We start from the raw sequence: 14,681 nt of genomic DNA on the forward strand, positions 1-14,681 counted from the left end.
AAGTTGTCATTCTGTTTTTATTTCCTTTTATTTTTATCTTCAGATATTGCATACCACAAAAATCCGTCCAGTTGTTAAATATGACCTTACATGTAAATAAAAGTGTTAGCAGCTTACTTAAAAGAAATATAGGGGCGCCTGGGTAGCTCAGTCGATTGTGCATCTGACTTCGGCTCAGGTCATGATCTCGCGGTTTGTGAGGTCGAGCCCCGTGTCAAGCTCTGTGCCGACAGCTCAGAGCCTGGAGCCTGCTTCAGATTCTGTGTCTCCCTCTCTCTGCCCCTCCCCTGCTTGTGCTCTGTCTCTCTCTGTCTCTCAAAAACGAATAAATGTAAAAAAAAAAAAAAATTTTTTTTTAAAAGAAATAAAGAATTTATTTTTAATGAGTAGGAGAATAAGAAGAGTAAATGTAAATTAATTTAGTAGGAATTATAAATCAAGGCATTATGACCAATTGAATAAAAACAAAACAAAACAAAACACACTTCAAGCTAGTTGAGAGAAATATAAATCATGAAACAGATTAAAACACGGAATTATTATCACCCCTCTACCAGGTAATAAAATCAATGCCACAGCAACATTGAAAAGTAATGGTTTCCATAGTTATTTGAACCAAATGATTAAGGCTGGAGTTACAGGACATTAATGTACTAGCTTTATTTCATTATTAGAATACAGGAGAAATTCTACTGAATGGATTTTTACTTTTAGGTATCTATAATTTTCATCCTCCTTGTCCTCTACACACACAAATACAATACAGTGTTTCACAAACACAAAATAACAACACTAATTTCATCAATGACCCAGTGCATGGAAGGTTCAACTAAGACTGATTATTCATAATAACTCAAAAAGTTTATAAAGCAAGGTGCCTCATTCCAACTGGAACAATTAGTCCTATGGAATATGCACTATTTAAAATAAATCATGAATTTTATACCCTCAATGTATGCTCCAATCCAAAAACATACCTTAACCACACCAGGGGGGAAGTCTACATATTTCACATGAGTCTAAAATTTAATATTTCAGTGACTACGATTAGCTCTCTTTTGGCTCTTCCAGTTCTCATGAATTAAATTAAGTCAAGCTGTAAAGCAATGCAGACCGTATTGATTCTACAGACTGTGAGTCACCAGGGGAAGAAGCCCAAAAAGGCTAAATTTCCACTGAACTCCAAATCAGAGGTTTGAAAGTTAGAGAGATAAAGACATTAGCTGTAGTCTTATGAAACATTCAAGGCTGCTTTCATTTGATTAGGAATTTGCTACAGGCTTTTTATGACAAATATAACAAGGACACTTTAAATCTTTTAAGCTTTGAAGAAAGATCCAGAAAACAGATTAGCTATGAAGAACTGCATTTAATTGGAAACCAATGAGGAATGTGTTTATATACATTCATGAATTACTTCTGCATTACCAAAAAAAAAAAAAAAAAAAAGGCTATCGTTGCCACAATCTTTATTGGTTATAGGTTAAAGAAATTTGCTCTGATCTGAAATGGTGATTACGACAACCTGTTGCCTTACGTCACTATTTCCCAAACTATTCTAGAAAACACTAACATTCCATGAAATGTTTATAGAGCTGGGGGGGGGGGGGGGAGGTAGGGAGCACTGTCAAGAGAGAAAAAAGAAAAAAATCCTCTAATATTTTTGTTCTAAAATTTTTAACAGAGAAAAAATACTAAGCATATCCAACATAATTATTAAATAAGCTGTCCTTAACAGTATGTCATGCCCCAGAAAGCCAGGAAGCCCACAAGATACCATTTATATACAAATGTACTGATGCTCAAATGATACGTAAACATGCTACTATTGCGTTTTATGCTATGCAATGACAAGTGACTTATGCTATGATTTTTGCCTAATAACTTCAACATATCTTAACTTTCTATCACATAAAAAAATCTATGAATCAAAACTTAACAATTTCTTCCAGTCATGACATCATATATGTAAGATAAACTTTTTCTGTAATCCTATTTTTTTTTTAATGTTTATTTATTTGTATTTTTGAGACAGAAAGGAGAACATGAGCAGGGGAGGGGCAGAGAAAGAGGGAGACAGAGAATCCCAAGCAGGCTTGCACTCTCAATGCAGACCCCAATGCAAGGCTTGAACCCACAAACTCAGATCATGACCTGAGTCAAAATCAAGAGTCAGACATTCAACCAACTGAGCCAGCCAGGCGCCCGCAATTTTTTTTTTTTTTTAATTTGAGAGAGAGAGAGAGAGAGCACGCGCATGCGTGCAACCCAGGAAGAGGGGCAGAGAGAGAGAGACAGAGAGACAGGGAGAGAAAGAGAGAGAGGGAGAGAAGAGAGAGAGAATCCCATGCAGGCTCCATGCTTAGCACAGAGCCTGACATAAGGCTTGATCCCACCACCCTGGGATCATGACCAGAGTGGAAATCAAGAGTCAATGTTCAACTGACTAAGCCACCCAGATGCCCCTATAATCTAGTTTAATACAAGCTCATCTTTGTTTTTTGAGTTTCTATAATTTTTTAAACTATCAATAATTATAATTTTTAACGTATTGTTCACACACGTTCAAAATATTTTAAACACAGATATAACAGTATATCCCTCAATCTTGGAAATAATGAATTCTAATGTACTTGTCTTTAAAATTTTAAATTACAGAGCACCTGGGTGGCTCAGTTGGTTAAGTGTCTGATTCTTGATTTTGGCTCAGGTCATGATCTCATGGTTTGTGAGTTCAAGCCCCACACTGGGCTCCATGTTGTCAGTGTGGAGACTGCTTGGGATTCTCTCTCTCCTTCTTTCTCTGCTCCTCCCCACCCCTCATGTGTGTATACACCCTCTCTAAATAAATAAGTTAAGGGGCGCCTGGGTGGCTCAGTTGGTTAAGTGTCTGACTTTGGCTCAGGTCATGATCTCACAGTTCGTGAGTTTGAGCCCCGCGTAGAGCTCTGTGCTGACGGCTCAGAGCCTGGAACCTGCTTCAGATTCTATGTCTCCCTCTCTCTCTGCCCCTCCCCAGCTTGTACTCTGTCTCTCTCTTTCAAAAATAAATAAACGTTAAAAAATTTTTTTAAATAAATAAATAAGTTTTAAAAAACTTTAAAACAAAACAAAACTGGTTTTCAAAGAGGAATATATTACTAGCCTAATCACAGCAACAAAACCTTTCTACTTTAAAGTGTAAGTTTTTCCATCTTTTACTTGTAAATGTCTACTCATTCCTGTACTCCTACCTCTCACTCTCTACTTTAGCAGTCACAGATGTAATAATAATAATCATAATCTAATAATAATCCCCTCATTTTGTTATTTATGGCAGCCTTTATGGATAAACCAACAGAAGTGAGGAAATAAGAGGCCTATTCATTCCTATATTTTCTATCCAGACATAAAATGGAACATGGATATGAAAATAAAATAATCACTAAAAACTTTAGGTTTCCTTTCAACAACTAATCCATTTGCTGAAAAAGTTTTCTGCTTATGTCAGTTTTAGAATTTAAAGTTCTTTATATTGAATAAATTAACATTTACATTTATTGTGAAGTGTATTTTCTTTCTTTCTTTCTTTCTTTCTTTCTTTCTTTCTTTCTTTCTTTCATTTTTTAAATTTTTTTTTCAACGTTTATTTATTTTTGGGACAGAGAGAGACAGAGCATGAACGGGGGAGGGGCAGAGAGAGAGGGAGACACAGAATCGGAAACAGGCTCCAGGCTCTGAGCCATCAGCCCAGAGCCCGACGCGGGGCTCGAACTCCCGGACCGCGAGATCGTGACCTGGCTGAAGTCGGACGCTTAACCGACTGCGCCACCCAGGTGCCCCGTGAAGTGTATTTTCAAGAAATACATAGAATATATATACACACATATATATACATACATATATATGGTCTAATGAATATTCATAAAGCAAACATCCATTTTTTAACTACCACCCAAGTCCAAACACAGAAGCCAGGATCACAGAAACAGAAGTAGTCTCTCTTAAACATACCCCCTCACACATAACCCTCTGGAATTACTGGAGCTTTAATGTGTCATGTAAATTACACAAGTTAACTCACTGAGAATGAAAAGAAATAGTGTCACAGATGTTATAATATGGAACTATTTAAGACATCTCTAAAATGCATTAATGGGGAACCTTTTCTAATATATAGGACATTTTGTTAAACTTTCTCGTGAAAAAAATGCTAGCAATGACAATTTATTTAGAATATAAATTATAGAAATGCTTGGATTTAATTTCGTGGAACACCACACAGGAGGACCATAAAACACAGATTATTTGTTCCTAGCACTTTCAACAGCTGGCAATGAGGAAGACCAATATTAGCACTCAAGATGCAAAAAAAAAACCACTAACTAATGGCCATTTCAACTCACTAGCATCTAAATATCTAACTGTAAATTACAAAATAACACACAGATCTCTGTGATCTTTGCTAGATTCTGACAGAAGTAAAAACTCACTCTCATCCCAAATAAGGATGCTCACATAGAAGGATTAGCAGGATTCTAGGTCTTTTACTTCTTGCATTAAATACTAGTGTAAATATTAGGTAAAACTGTACCATGGAATGACACTAAATGACTGTGGATATTAACACCTCCTTTTATAAAGGTTTAGTTGCAAAATCAAATATGCATAGAATTAGCCAAAGCAAGGTTTTATTAACAGCTCCAAAATAAACTTAACTTTTGCAGTTAAAATATTAAAATTAGTATGATGTTAAATTTCAACTTTATTTTTTTCCTTACAAAGGCACTCAGAGTTCAATGTGACATTTAAGTAAACAATTTCCAAAAGACTGCTAATAAACAACATTTAAGAAGCACTCCTACTCTAAAATGTGGACACAGATAATACCAAGCAAATATAATTCATTTATAATTTAAAACCTAGCCAACAATTGTTTCCCTTGCATTGAAGACCTCATTTTCCTCCTCCAATCCCATTAGCACATATGTCTAACATTTCTTCTCACTAACCACTGCGGGCCTGGGCAATGTTATCTCTGTGGGCTGTGACATGGTAAAGATCTAGGTTATTAATATCTCTGGAGATCTGATGGACAGAAAAACACACAACTGTATTAAACATCCAAGGTCTTCCATTAAGTACACTGATGACAAGAGAATAATAGTCACAACAAGGAAGAACACCCTTGAATCTCGAGATATGCTTTACACAAACAGATGTCCTTAAATCCCTAACACTGGAATGGCTGAGCAAATGATCTATCAATTTAATGGAGTATTATACAACAATTAAGACTAAAGATGAGGAGGAGCACCTGGGTGGCTCAGTCGGTTAAGCATCCGACTCTTGGTTTCAGCTCAGGTCACAATCTCACGGTTCATGAATTCAAGACCTGCATTGGGCTCTGTGCTGACAGTGCAGAGCCTGCTTGGGATTCTGTGTCTCCTTCTCTCCCTTCACCCCTCCCCCACTCACACTGTCTCTCTTCTCAAAACTAAACTTAAAAAAAAAAAAAAAAAAAGACGAAAGATGACAGGCACCTGGGTGGCTCAATCAATGGATTGTCTGATTCTTGGTTTTGGCTCAGGTCATGAGTTTGAGGTTCATGGGATGAGCCCCACATCAGGCTCTGCACCAAAAGTCTGGAGCCTGCTTGGGATTCTCTCTTTCCTCTCTTTCTGCTCCCCCCCAAAGTAAATAAACATTAAAAAAAAAAAAAAAAAGACTAAAGATCAGTTGAACGTCTGATTTTCTTTCACTCAGGTCACGATCTCATGGTTTGTGGGTTCGAGCCCCGTGTCGGGCTCTGTGCTGACAGCTCAGAACTTGAAGCCTGGTTTGGATTCTGTGTCTCCCTCTCTCTCTGTCCCTTCCCTGTTCACACTGTGTCTCTCTCCCTCTCTCTCAAAAATAAAAATTAAAAAAAGTTTTTTAAAGACTAAAGATGATAAAAAACTGTAACATAATTTTATAATATATCCTAAAATATCTTAAATATATTCTTATATCTAAATATAACTACAAAATATTAAATATATATACAAAGACTTGAAAAAAATAAATGAATATTTGGTAAAGTTATAGGGACTCCTCCAACCATCTGCACATTTACAAAGTAAAAAAAAGCAGAAGGTCAAAAATGCAATACCTCCTCTCTCTAAAGAACTGTAAAACTATCATCAGCACCTTGGTAATCACCTCATATTTATGGTCTACACTAAACACACCAAAACTTGCTATATATTACCCTTACAGGAATGCTTCTGGGCAAGGTCACCTGATAAAGGGGAAACAAGGTCCTGTCTGAGTACTTTGATTAAGAAGAGAGATAAAAAAAAAATGACCACTTTACCTCATAGCAAGGTGACAGGTATTTTAATCAATGGCATGTTTTACTGCCGTCATAAAATGTCAGATTTAACATTACTTTTTACCAAAATTAACAACTGTATCCAATTTAAACCCAGAAAATTACAAAATACAAATAAATCATGTATATATGACAATTGAAGTGATAAAGATGATATCAGTTTGGTCAACTTTGCATCAAAAATGATATCTCTGTAAGAGTAAGAGATACATAGATTCAAGGATATTCTGATACCAGCATAAGTCTTCTGTTACTTAATTTATGCCTGCCGCTTAACTGACTGAGCCACCCAGGCGCCCCATATGCCTGCCATTTAGTATCACACAGGTCAAAAACTTGATAAGGTAACCCTCCCTGTATTACTGGTCCTACCTCAAAATGCAAAATTGGTTTGGATCCTATTAATATCATAAAAATTGGCCTTCACAGCTAACTCCTTGCAGAAATTAACAAGCTGACCCTAAAATTCACGTGGAAATGCAAAAGATCCAAAATGGCCAAAACAAACTAGAAAAGGAACAAAGTTGGAAGACTCACACTTCCCAGTTTAAAACTTACTTCAAAGTTTAGTAATCAAAACTGTGTGATAGGGGCATAAAGACAGACATATAGATCAACGGAACAGAACTGAGAGCCCACATAAATGTTTATGGTCAATTGGTTTTTGAAAGAATGCCAAGAAAAATCAATAGGGATAAGAATAGTCTTTTCAACAAATGGTTCTGGGACAACCAGATATCCACATACAAAATAACGAAATTAGATCTCTACAATATATGAAAAATAACACAAAATGGGTACCCATCTGCAAAACAATAAAAGTGGGCCCCTAATTCATACCATATACATATTAACTCAAAATGGGTCTTGGACCTAAGCGTAAGAGCTAAAACCATAACATTTGTGGAAGTAGGGGCACACGGGTGGCTCACTTGGTGAAGCACCTGACTTTGGCTCAGGTTATGATCTCAGAGTTCATGGGTTCAAGCCCCGTGTCAGGCTCTGTGCTGCTCAGAGCCTGGAGGTTGCTTCAGATTCTGTGTCTCCATCTCTCTCTGCCCTTCTCCCACTCACGCTCTGTCTTGCTCTCAAAAATGAATAAACATTTAAAAAAAAAATCATGGAAGAAAACAAAGGAATAAATCTTTGTGACTTTGGATTAGCTTTTTAGATATGACAACAAAAAGAGACAAAAAAAAATCAGACTTTGTCAAGTTTTTAAAAAATTTATGCTTCAAAGGATACAAGAAAATGAAAAGACAACTTATAAAATAGAAAATATCTGCAAATCATATTTTGATAAGGAACTTAAAACTTAAAGGACACTTACAACTCACTAATAAAAAAACAGGGTGCCTGGGTGGCTCAGTCGGTTGGGCATCCAACTATGGGTCAGGAGCCTGCTTCAGATTCTGTGTCTCCCTCTCTGCCCCTCCCCAGCTCACACTGTCTCTCTCTCTCTCTCAAGAATAAACATAAATAACATAACATAAAATATAAAATAAAATAAAATAAAATAAAATAAAATAAAATAAAATAAAATAAAATATAAAAACCAAATAATTAGGGTGCCTGGATGGCTCAGTTGGTTAAGCATCCCACTTCGGCTCAAGTCATGATCTAACGGTTTGTGAGGGTTTGAGTTCGAGCCCCGTAAAGGGCTCTGCATTGGTGATGTGGAGCCTGCTTGGGATTCTTTGTCTCCCTCTCTCTCTGCCCTTCCCCACTTGTGTTCTCTCTCTCTCAAAATAAATAAATAAACCTAAAAGCAACAACAAATAACCCAATTTTTTCAAAAGCACAAAAGATTTGAATGGATATTTCTCAAAAGAAGCTATACAAATGGCCAATAAGCACATGAAAAGATGTTTAACATCAGTCATTAGAGAAATGCAAACCATTTCTGGTGTGAGATACTTCTTCACACCAACCAGAATGGCTAAAATCAAAAGGACACACATTAACAAGCAAGAAATCCTTGTGCATTGGCATGATTATGTAACAATGTAGCCACTTTGAACAGTCTGACAGCTCTTTAAAATATGAAACAAGTTACCACACAATCCAACAATTTCTAGGTATACATTCAAGAGAAGTGAAGAAATATGCCCACACAAAAACCTACACATAAATGTTCACAGCAACACTAATGATAATAGCCAAAAAGTCAAAACAACCCAAACATCTATCAACTTATCAATGGATAAACAACACGCGGTATACTCACACAGTGGAATATTATTCAGCAATAAAAAGGTATCAAGTATTTGATACATGTTACAACATAGGTAAACTTGTAAACATTGTGCTAAGTGAAAGAAGTCAAGGGATTTCACAGACTATTTGTGTAATATATTTCCTTTAACTATCTCTCCTCTATACATTTTACACTTTACCACTCAAATACCATGTCCTCTATAATATCTGTCCCGTGACCCAAATAAAACTCTCTTCCCCTTCCATGACCCACTAGACTCTATTATAGTCATCTACGGACATGCTTTCTGATGATTAAGACTGTCACTCAATTCCCCATCTTTAATAATACAATGCCTTCTATATAAGAGTGTTCAGTGTTCTTTAAGGGACAAACACCATCACAATACAAAAAAACACAGGCCTTAAAGTCTAAGGGTCCTTCATATATTCAATGAATGGTTACTGGTCAGCTATTTTGGCTGGAACTTATCTGAGCTCAAATCTAGATTCCCCAAGGGGCACCTGGGTGGCTCAGTCGGTTAAGCGATCAACTTCAGCTCAGGTCATGATTTCATGGTTTGTGAGTTCGAGCCCCGTGTTGAGCTCTGTGCTGTCAGCTCAGAGCCTAGAACCCTGCTTCAGATTCAGTATCTCCCTCAATCTCTGCCCTTCCCCCACTCAAACTCTCTGTCTCAATAAGTTTTTAAAAATTAAAAAAAAAAATCTAGGGGCACCTGGGTGGCTCGGTTAAGTGTCCGACTTCGGCTCAGGTCACAATCTGACAGTTCATGAGTTTGAGCCCCGCATCAGGCTCTGTGCTGACAAGCTCAGAGCCTGGAGCCTGCTTTGGATTCTGTGTCTCCCTCTCTCTCTCTACCCCTGCCCCACTCACACTCTGTCTCTGTCTCTCAAAAAGTGAATAAACATTAAAAAAAAATTTTTTTTTAATCTAGATTTCCTCAATACTTCATTGGTGAATTCATTCAATATTTGTATAATGTTGACCAAATTACTTAAGCTCTCTAAATCTACTTTCCTCTCTAAATTGAATGCACTATCTATATTTTACAAAAATGTTTGAGGATTAAATTCAATAATATATTCCTTTTGGTAATATGTCTTCAATAAATACTGTTTCCTTTTTTCCTCCTTTCCTCAAAAGTAGCTGAACACATTTCTTCCGGTCTATGAAAAAATGTAATATTTAGAGGATATACCCAGGAAAAAAATGATCTCAAACTTTAAAAGCAAGTAATTTCAAATTTATAATATGTATTATAAACCTCATGTTTTATTAGTAAAATTACCTGCTTAGAGTCTGAGAAGTAATGTCATTTCAACTACAGAGTTCTCATTCCCATAATACCACTATAGTTGCTAGAAAATTACTTTATCCTAACCAAGAGTTACTCTTCTAAGAGGCTTGAATTATCTTATAGGAACACTTCCCTAGGCAACAAATTTAGCAAACATAGTAAGACTCTGCAGAAGATACTATACAGGGTGCTTTATGTGTTATCACACTTTGGAAGTCTAAATATATAGAGGGGGGCACTGCGCTACAGGACTCACACATTGAGAGAACTGAAAACCAACACAACCTTCTAGAAAGGTGAATCGTTAGTATGTATTGAAGGCCTAAAAAACCAACATACCTTTTGATCCAATGATTATATTTCTATATCCTGAGGAAATAATCACTGATACAAAAGATTCAGGCACCAGGATGTACACTGTAAAATAATATTTTTAAAAATCCATATTTAGGGGCACCTGGGTGGCTCAGTTAAGCATCCAACTTCAGCTCAGGTCATGACCTCACAGGTTTGGTTTGTGAGTCTGTGCCCCGCATCTACTTGAGATTTTCTCTCTCTCTCCCTCTCTACCCCTTCCCCACTCATGCTTTTTCTCTATTCAAATAAACAAACTTAAAAAAAAAATCCACATTTAATATGCACAGGTGGATAAAATTACATTTTTTTTTTAAATGTCAAGAGTATTGTTTCTGGGAAGCAAAATCATGGACAATATTTATTGTTTTGTTTATTTCTACAATTCAGATAGTGTTAATGATTTAAAAAAAAAACAAAGCAGTAAAACAAACTTTTCACAGGTAAAAAAGTAATAACATATTTGATTATTGCTCCAGAATTTTAAGTGATTTCAGATACATTAGTCAGCTAGATCCTTAAAACATGACATTAAGGTAGAGTAAGTGGTTATTTTGTTAACAAATAAGGACACTAAGGCTGAAGTCATGTGGTCTGCCCAAGTTTATACAGAGTTGAGACTAAGAACCCATGATTCTCTCTTTTTTTTTTTAAGAGCCATTTTTTAAAATATTTATTTTTGAGAAAGCACAAGTGGGGGAGGGACAGAGAGAGAAGGACAGGAGATCTGAAGCAGGCTGAGCAGATGTGCCCAATGTGGGGCTTGAACTCACGAACTGGGAGATCATGACCCGAGCCAAGCCAAGGTCAGAACCTCAACTGACTGAGCCACCTAGGTGCCCCCCTATGATTCTCATTTCCAATTCTATGATCTTTTCTACACCAGTGGTTCTCAAAGTAAGGTTCCCAAACCAGTAGCAACAATATCACCTATGAACCTGTTAGAAATGCAAAATGTCTCAGGTCCTACCCCAGACCTAGTTAATCAGATTCTGAGAGAGGATGGTGGGCTACAATCTGCATTCTAACAAGCCCTCCAGGATTCAGATACATAATAAATCTGAGAGCCACTGCTGTATATCATGCTGTCTCATTCTTTATGAGATAATAAAAATATTTCTGGAAAAAAAAGGATGGTGGTATTATTTATACCACTGTCAATTGCATTATATTTTTAGGCTCTTCCAAATTAACAGGAAGTAGTGACTACACAGATTGACAATAGTCTTAATGTGTAATTACTGACAATGTAATTAACCACTTTCTTTTAAATTACCAGCAACAGTCCAAAAGGACAGACAGATCTTCCATATAATAACATCACAAGAAATGAACTGATAAGAACACTGGAACATCACTAGCTAAAAATGCTCAGAAAAGAGTCTGTTATATTTAGGTATGTTGTATGCATTACAGGATATAGGAGCAGGAATCAGAAAAACAACAATTTTTATTAACTTGAACCATTACTTTTTAATAGTCTCCTGACTTTGGTATCCCTGAAAACCAGTATGACTACTTGATCTGTTGAAATCCAGTCTACAATACTTAAGGAGCACTCACTATATGTAAGGCATTATGTATGTGCTACAGGAAACACAAAACTAAGAAATGACACAGTCTCTGTTCCAGAAAACTTTTAATGTCGTAGAGGATGCCAACATCTCATCAAGAATAAAGCAAGGCAAAGAGAGAGTGCCACAAGATAAATTTAAAAATCCACATGGAAATTCAAAGAAAGGTGACATCTCATTTTGGAGGGATCAGAAAGGAAAATGTGAGTCTGAGGAGACAGAATTTCAACAGAGGTAAGTGGCATATCAGTCTTTTATTACAGAGAAAATGAGGCAGCAAGTAGGAGGGAAGGATGTGTGCCGAGGGATATCATATTCTGATTGCAGACAATAGTGGAAAGAACACTGCTCTAGTTACAGTATCCTGTCATGAACAAACTATGTCACTTTGGCCAAGAAAGCCCATCTCTAAATCGCAACCACTCGTTTATGACAGGAATAACGGTAATTATGTTATTTGCCTCAGAGTCATTTATCTGAAAAAAGGCCAAAGAGGGAAAGGTCTCAATATAAAATACATAGGACAAGTTCAAAGTTCAATATTTATTCTCTATTAGGTAAAACAGAATTGTGTAAAATTGAAAATATTTCATTCAAAATGTTCCCACTCCAAAATCAGTACTAATTATTAGTAAGTGGAGCATAAGTAATATGGATAACTAAAAATAATGTGAGCAAAAGAATCAAATTGTACAAACATAAGAAAATGGACTCTATATACAAGTTATCTTTCTTTGGGGGGCTTACTTACCTAGCAAAAGTAATTAGCAGTTTCTTCTAAAACTAAAAATACATTTATCAAACAATTCAAAATCACACTCTTGGGCATTTATCCCAGAGAAATGTTCGTGCACTATGTTCTTACAAAAACCTGCACATGAAAGTTCTAAGTAGTTTTAGTTGAAACAGCAAAAAACTGGAAACAACCCAAATGTCCTGAAATCATCTATAGATAAAGTGTGATACATCCATATCATGGAATGTTACTTAGCAATAAAAAGGAACAAACTATTGGTGGATTCAAAGGAATTATATTGAGTGAGAAAAGGCAATTTGAAAAGGTTACACAGTGTAACCTTTCTGAAATAACAAAATTATAAAGATGGAGAACAGACAGTGGTTGCTGGAAGTTAGGTGGGAATTTGTGTGGCAATAACAGGCAGCACCAGTGAGCACTGTGGTGATGGACTAGCTCTGTACCTTGACTGTGGTGGTTACACAAAGCTACGGTTATATAACTACACTCAGAAATGAGTACAGGTATAACTGACAAAATCTAAATAATCCTTTATGTCAACTTCCTGGGTTTGGTAATGTATTGTATTTATTTAAGCAATTGACATCAGGGAAGGTGGGATGAAGTGTGCACAGGACCTCCCTGCACATTTCTTTGCAATTTCACATGAATCTATCATTATTTCAAAATAAAATGTTAAAAAAAAAGGTATACTCTTATTTTTTCAAATAGCAGTGGATGACACCTATTCTTCCAACACTACTATGAAAGTGGTATTCTTACCCATTGAAGATGGTATACAAAATTACTACAATTTCCTGTGGAAAATAATTTTACAACATAAACCCAGAGCCATAAAAAGTTTTTTTGTGTCCTTTGACCTAGCCATCTACTTACTGGGAATCACCTAAACAAACAATATCAAATCTGGGAAAACATATATACATATGTATGTGTGTCTGTGTATATGTGTGTACACACACACACACACGTAAAGATGTTACTACACTGTAATTGAGAACAGAGTAAAACTGAATGCAACCTTGATGTTTCTAATCATGACGTATCAAGTAGCCATTAATAATGATGATTGTATAACAATATAACAGTATTCTCTTCATGAGAGAAAAAAGAAAAATTCAAAATTAGCAGCTAAAATATACATATAACAGGAAATATTTTTCACAAAAATAAAGGATAGTAATTATGTTAGTGCGAAAGATTTATGGGTATTTTTCTCAAAATTTTTATAGACTTACATCATTTTCATAGTTAAAGAAATAAGCATACTTTTACCTTATCCCAGAAATCAACCAAAGCTGTGAAGTCCCATTTCTTAGAATATGCCACATTATATTTCAAAATAGCATCCTATGGAAAAAGCATAAACAAAACCTCATGACACAGTCAAGTAATTTATTTATGAATAACCTTTCTCCTTTATGAACTACTTCCAGTAAATTTCTTAACCAGCATTAACCTTCCTCTTACCATTAGCTACTCCACATCAGTAGCTATGAACAAACAGAATACACACTAATTTATTATTCACTTAAGAAAAATGAGATTAGAGGGGCGCCTGGGTGGCTCAGTTGGTTGAGCGCCCGACTTCGGCTCGGGTCATGATCTCAGGGTTCGTGAGTTCGAGCCCCACATCAGGCTCTGTGCTGACAGCTCAGAGCCTGGAGCCTTCTTCGGATTCTGTGTCTCATTCTCTTTGCCTCTCCACAATTTGTGCTCTGTCTCTGTCTCTCAAAAATAAATAAATGTAAAAAAAAAAAAAATTTAAAAGAAATGACAGCAAAGGTTCTTTAAAAAAAAATGCGATTAGGGGCGCCTGGGTGGCGCAGTCGGTTAAGCGTCTGACTTCAGCCATGTCACGATCTCGCAGTCTGGGAGTTCGAGCCCCGCGTCGGGCTCTGGGCTGATGGCTCAGAGCCTGGAGCCTGTTTCCGATTCTGTGTCTCCCTCTCTCTCTGCCCCTCCCCCGTTCATGCTCTGTCTCTCTCTGTCCCAAAAATAAATAAACGTTGAAAAAAAAAATTTTTTTTAAAATAAAAAAAAATGCGATTAGAAACGTCAAGTAATAGGAAAAAAAAAATCCAAACTCTTAACGTTTACATTATAAACAGAAATGATACACTTTCAGT

At 36.3% G+C, this 14,681-nt stretch overlaps 1 protein-coding gene across 7 annotated transcripts in view; it reads right to left on the minus strand.

Moving 5' to 3' along the window:
* Positions 1–14,681, minus strand: part of PARG (poly(ADP-ribose) glycohydrolase) — a 133,422-nt gene that overhangs the window by 96,518 nt on the left and 22,223 nt on the right. For all 7 annotated transcript variants that reach the window (XM_023240676.2, XM_023240678.2, XM_023240675.2 and 4 more), the window contains one exon: positions 13,828–13,902. In XM_023240676.2, coding sequence (XP_023096444.1) covers positions 13,828–13,902 — 75 coding nt within the window. The remainder of the gene's footprint in view (positions 1–13,827; positions 13,903–14,681) is intronic.

The sequence above is a fragment of the Felis catus genome, chromosome D2 (assembly GCF_018350175.1).
Source record: "Felis catus isolate Fca126 chromosome D2, F.catus_Fca126_mat1.0, whole genome shotgun sequence".
NCBI lineage: Eukaryota > Metazoa > Chordata > Mammalia > Carnivora > Felidae > Felis > Felis catus.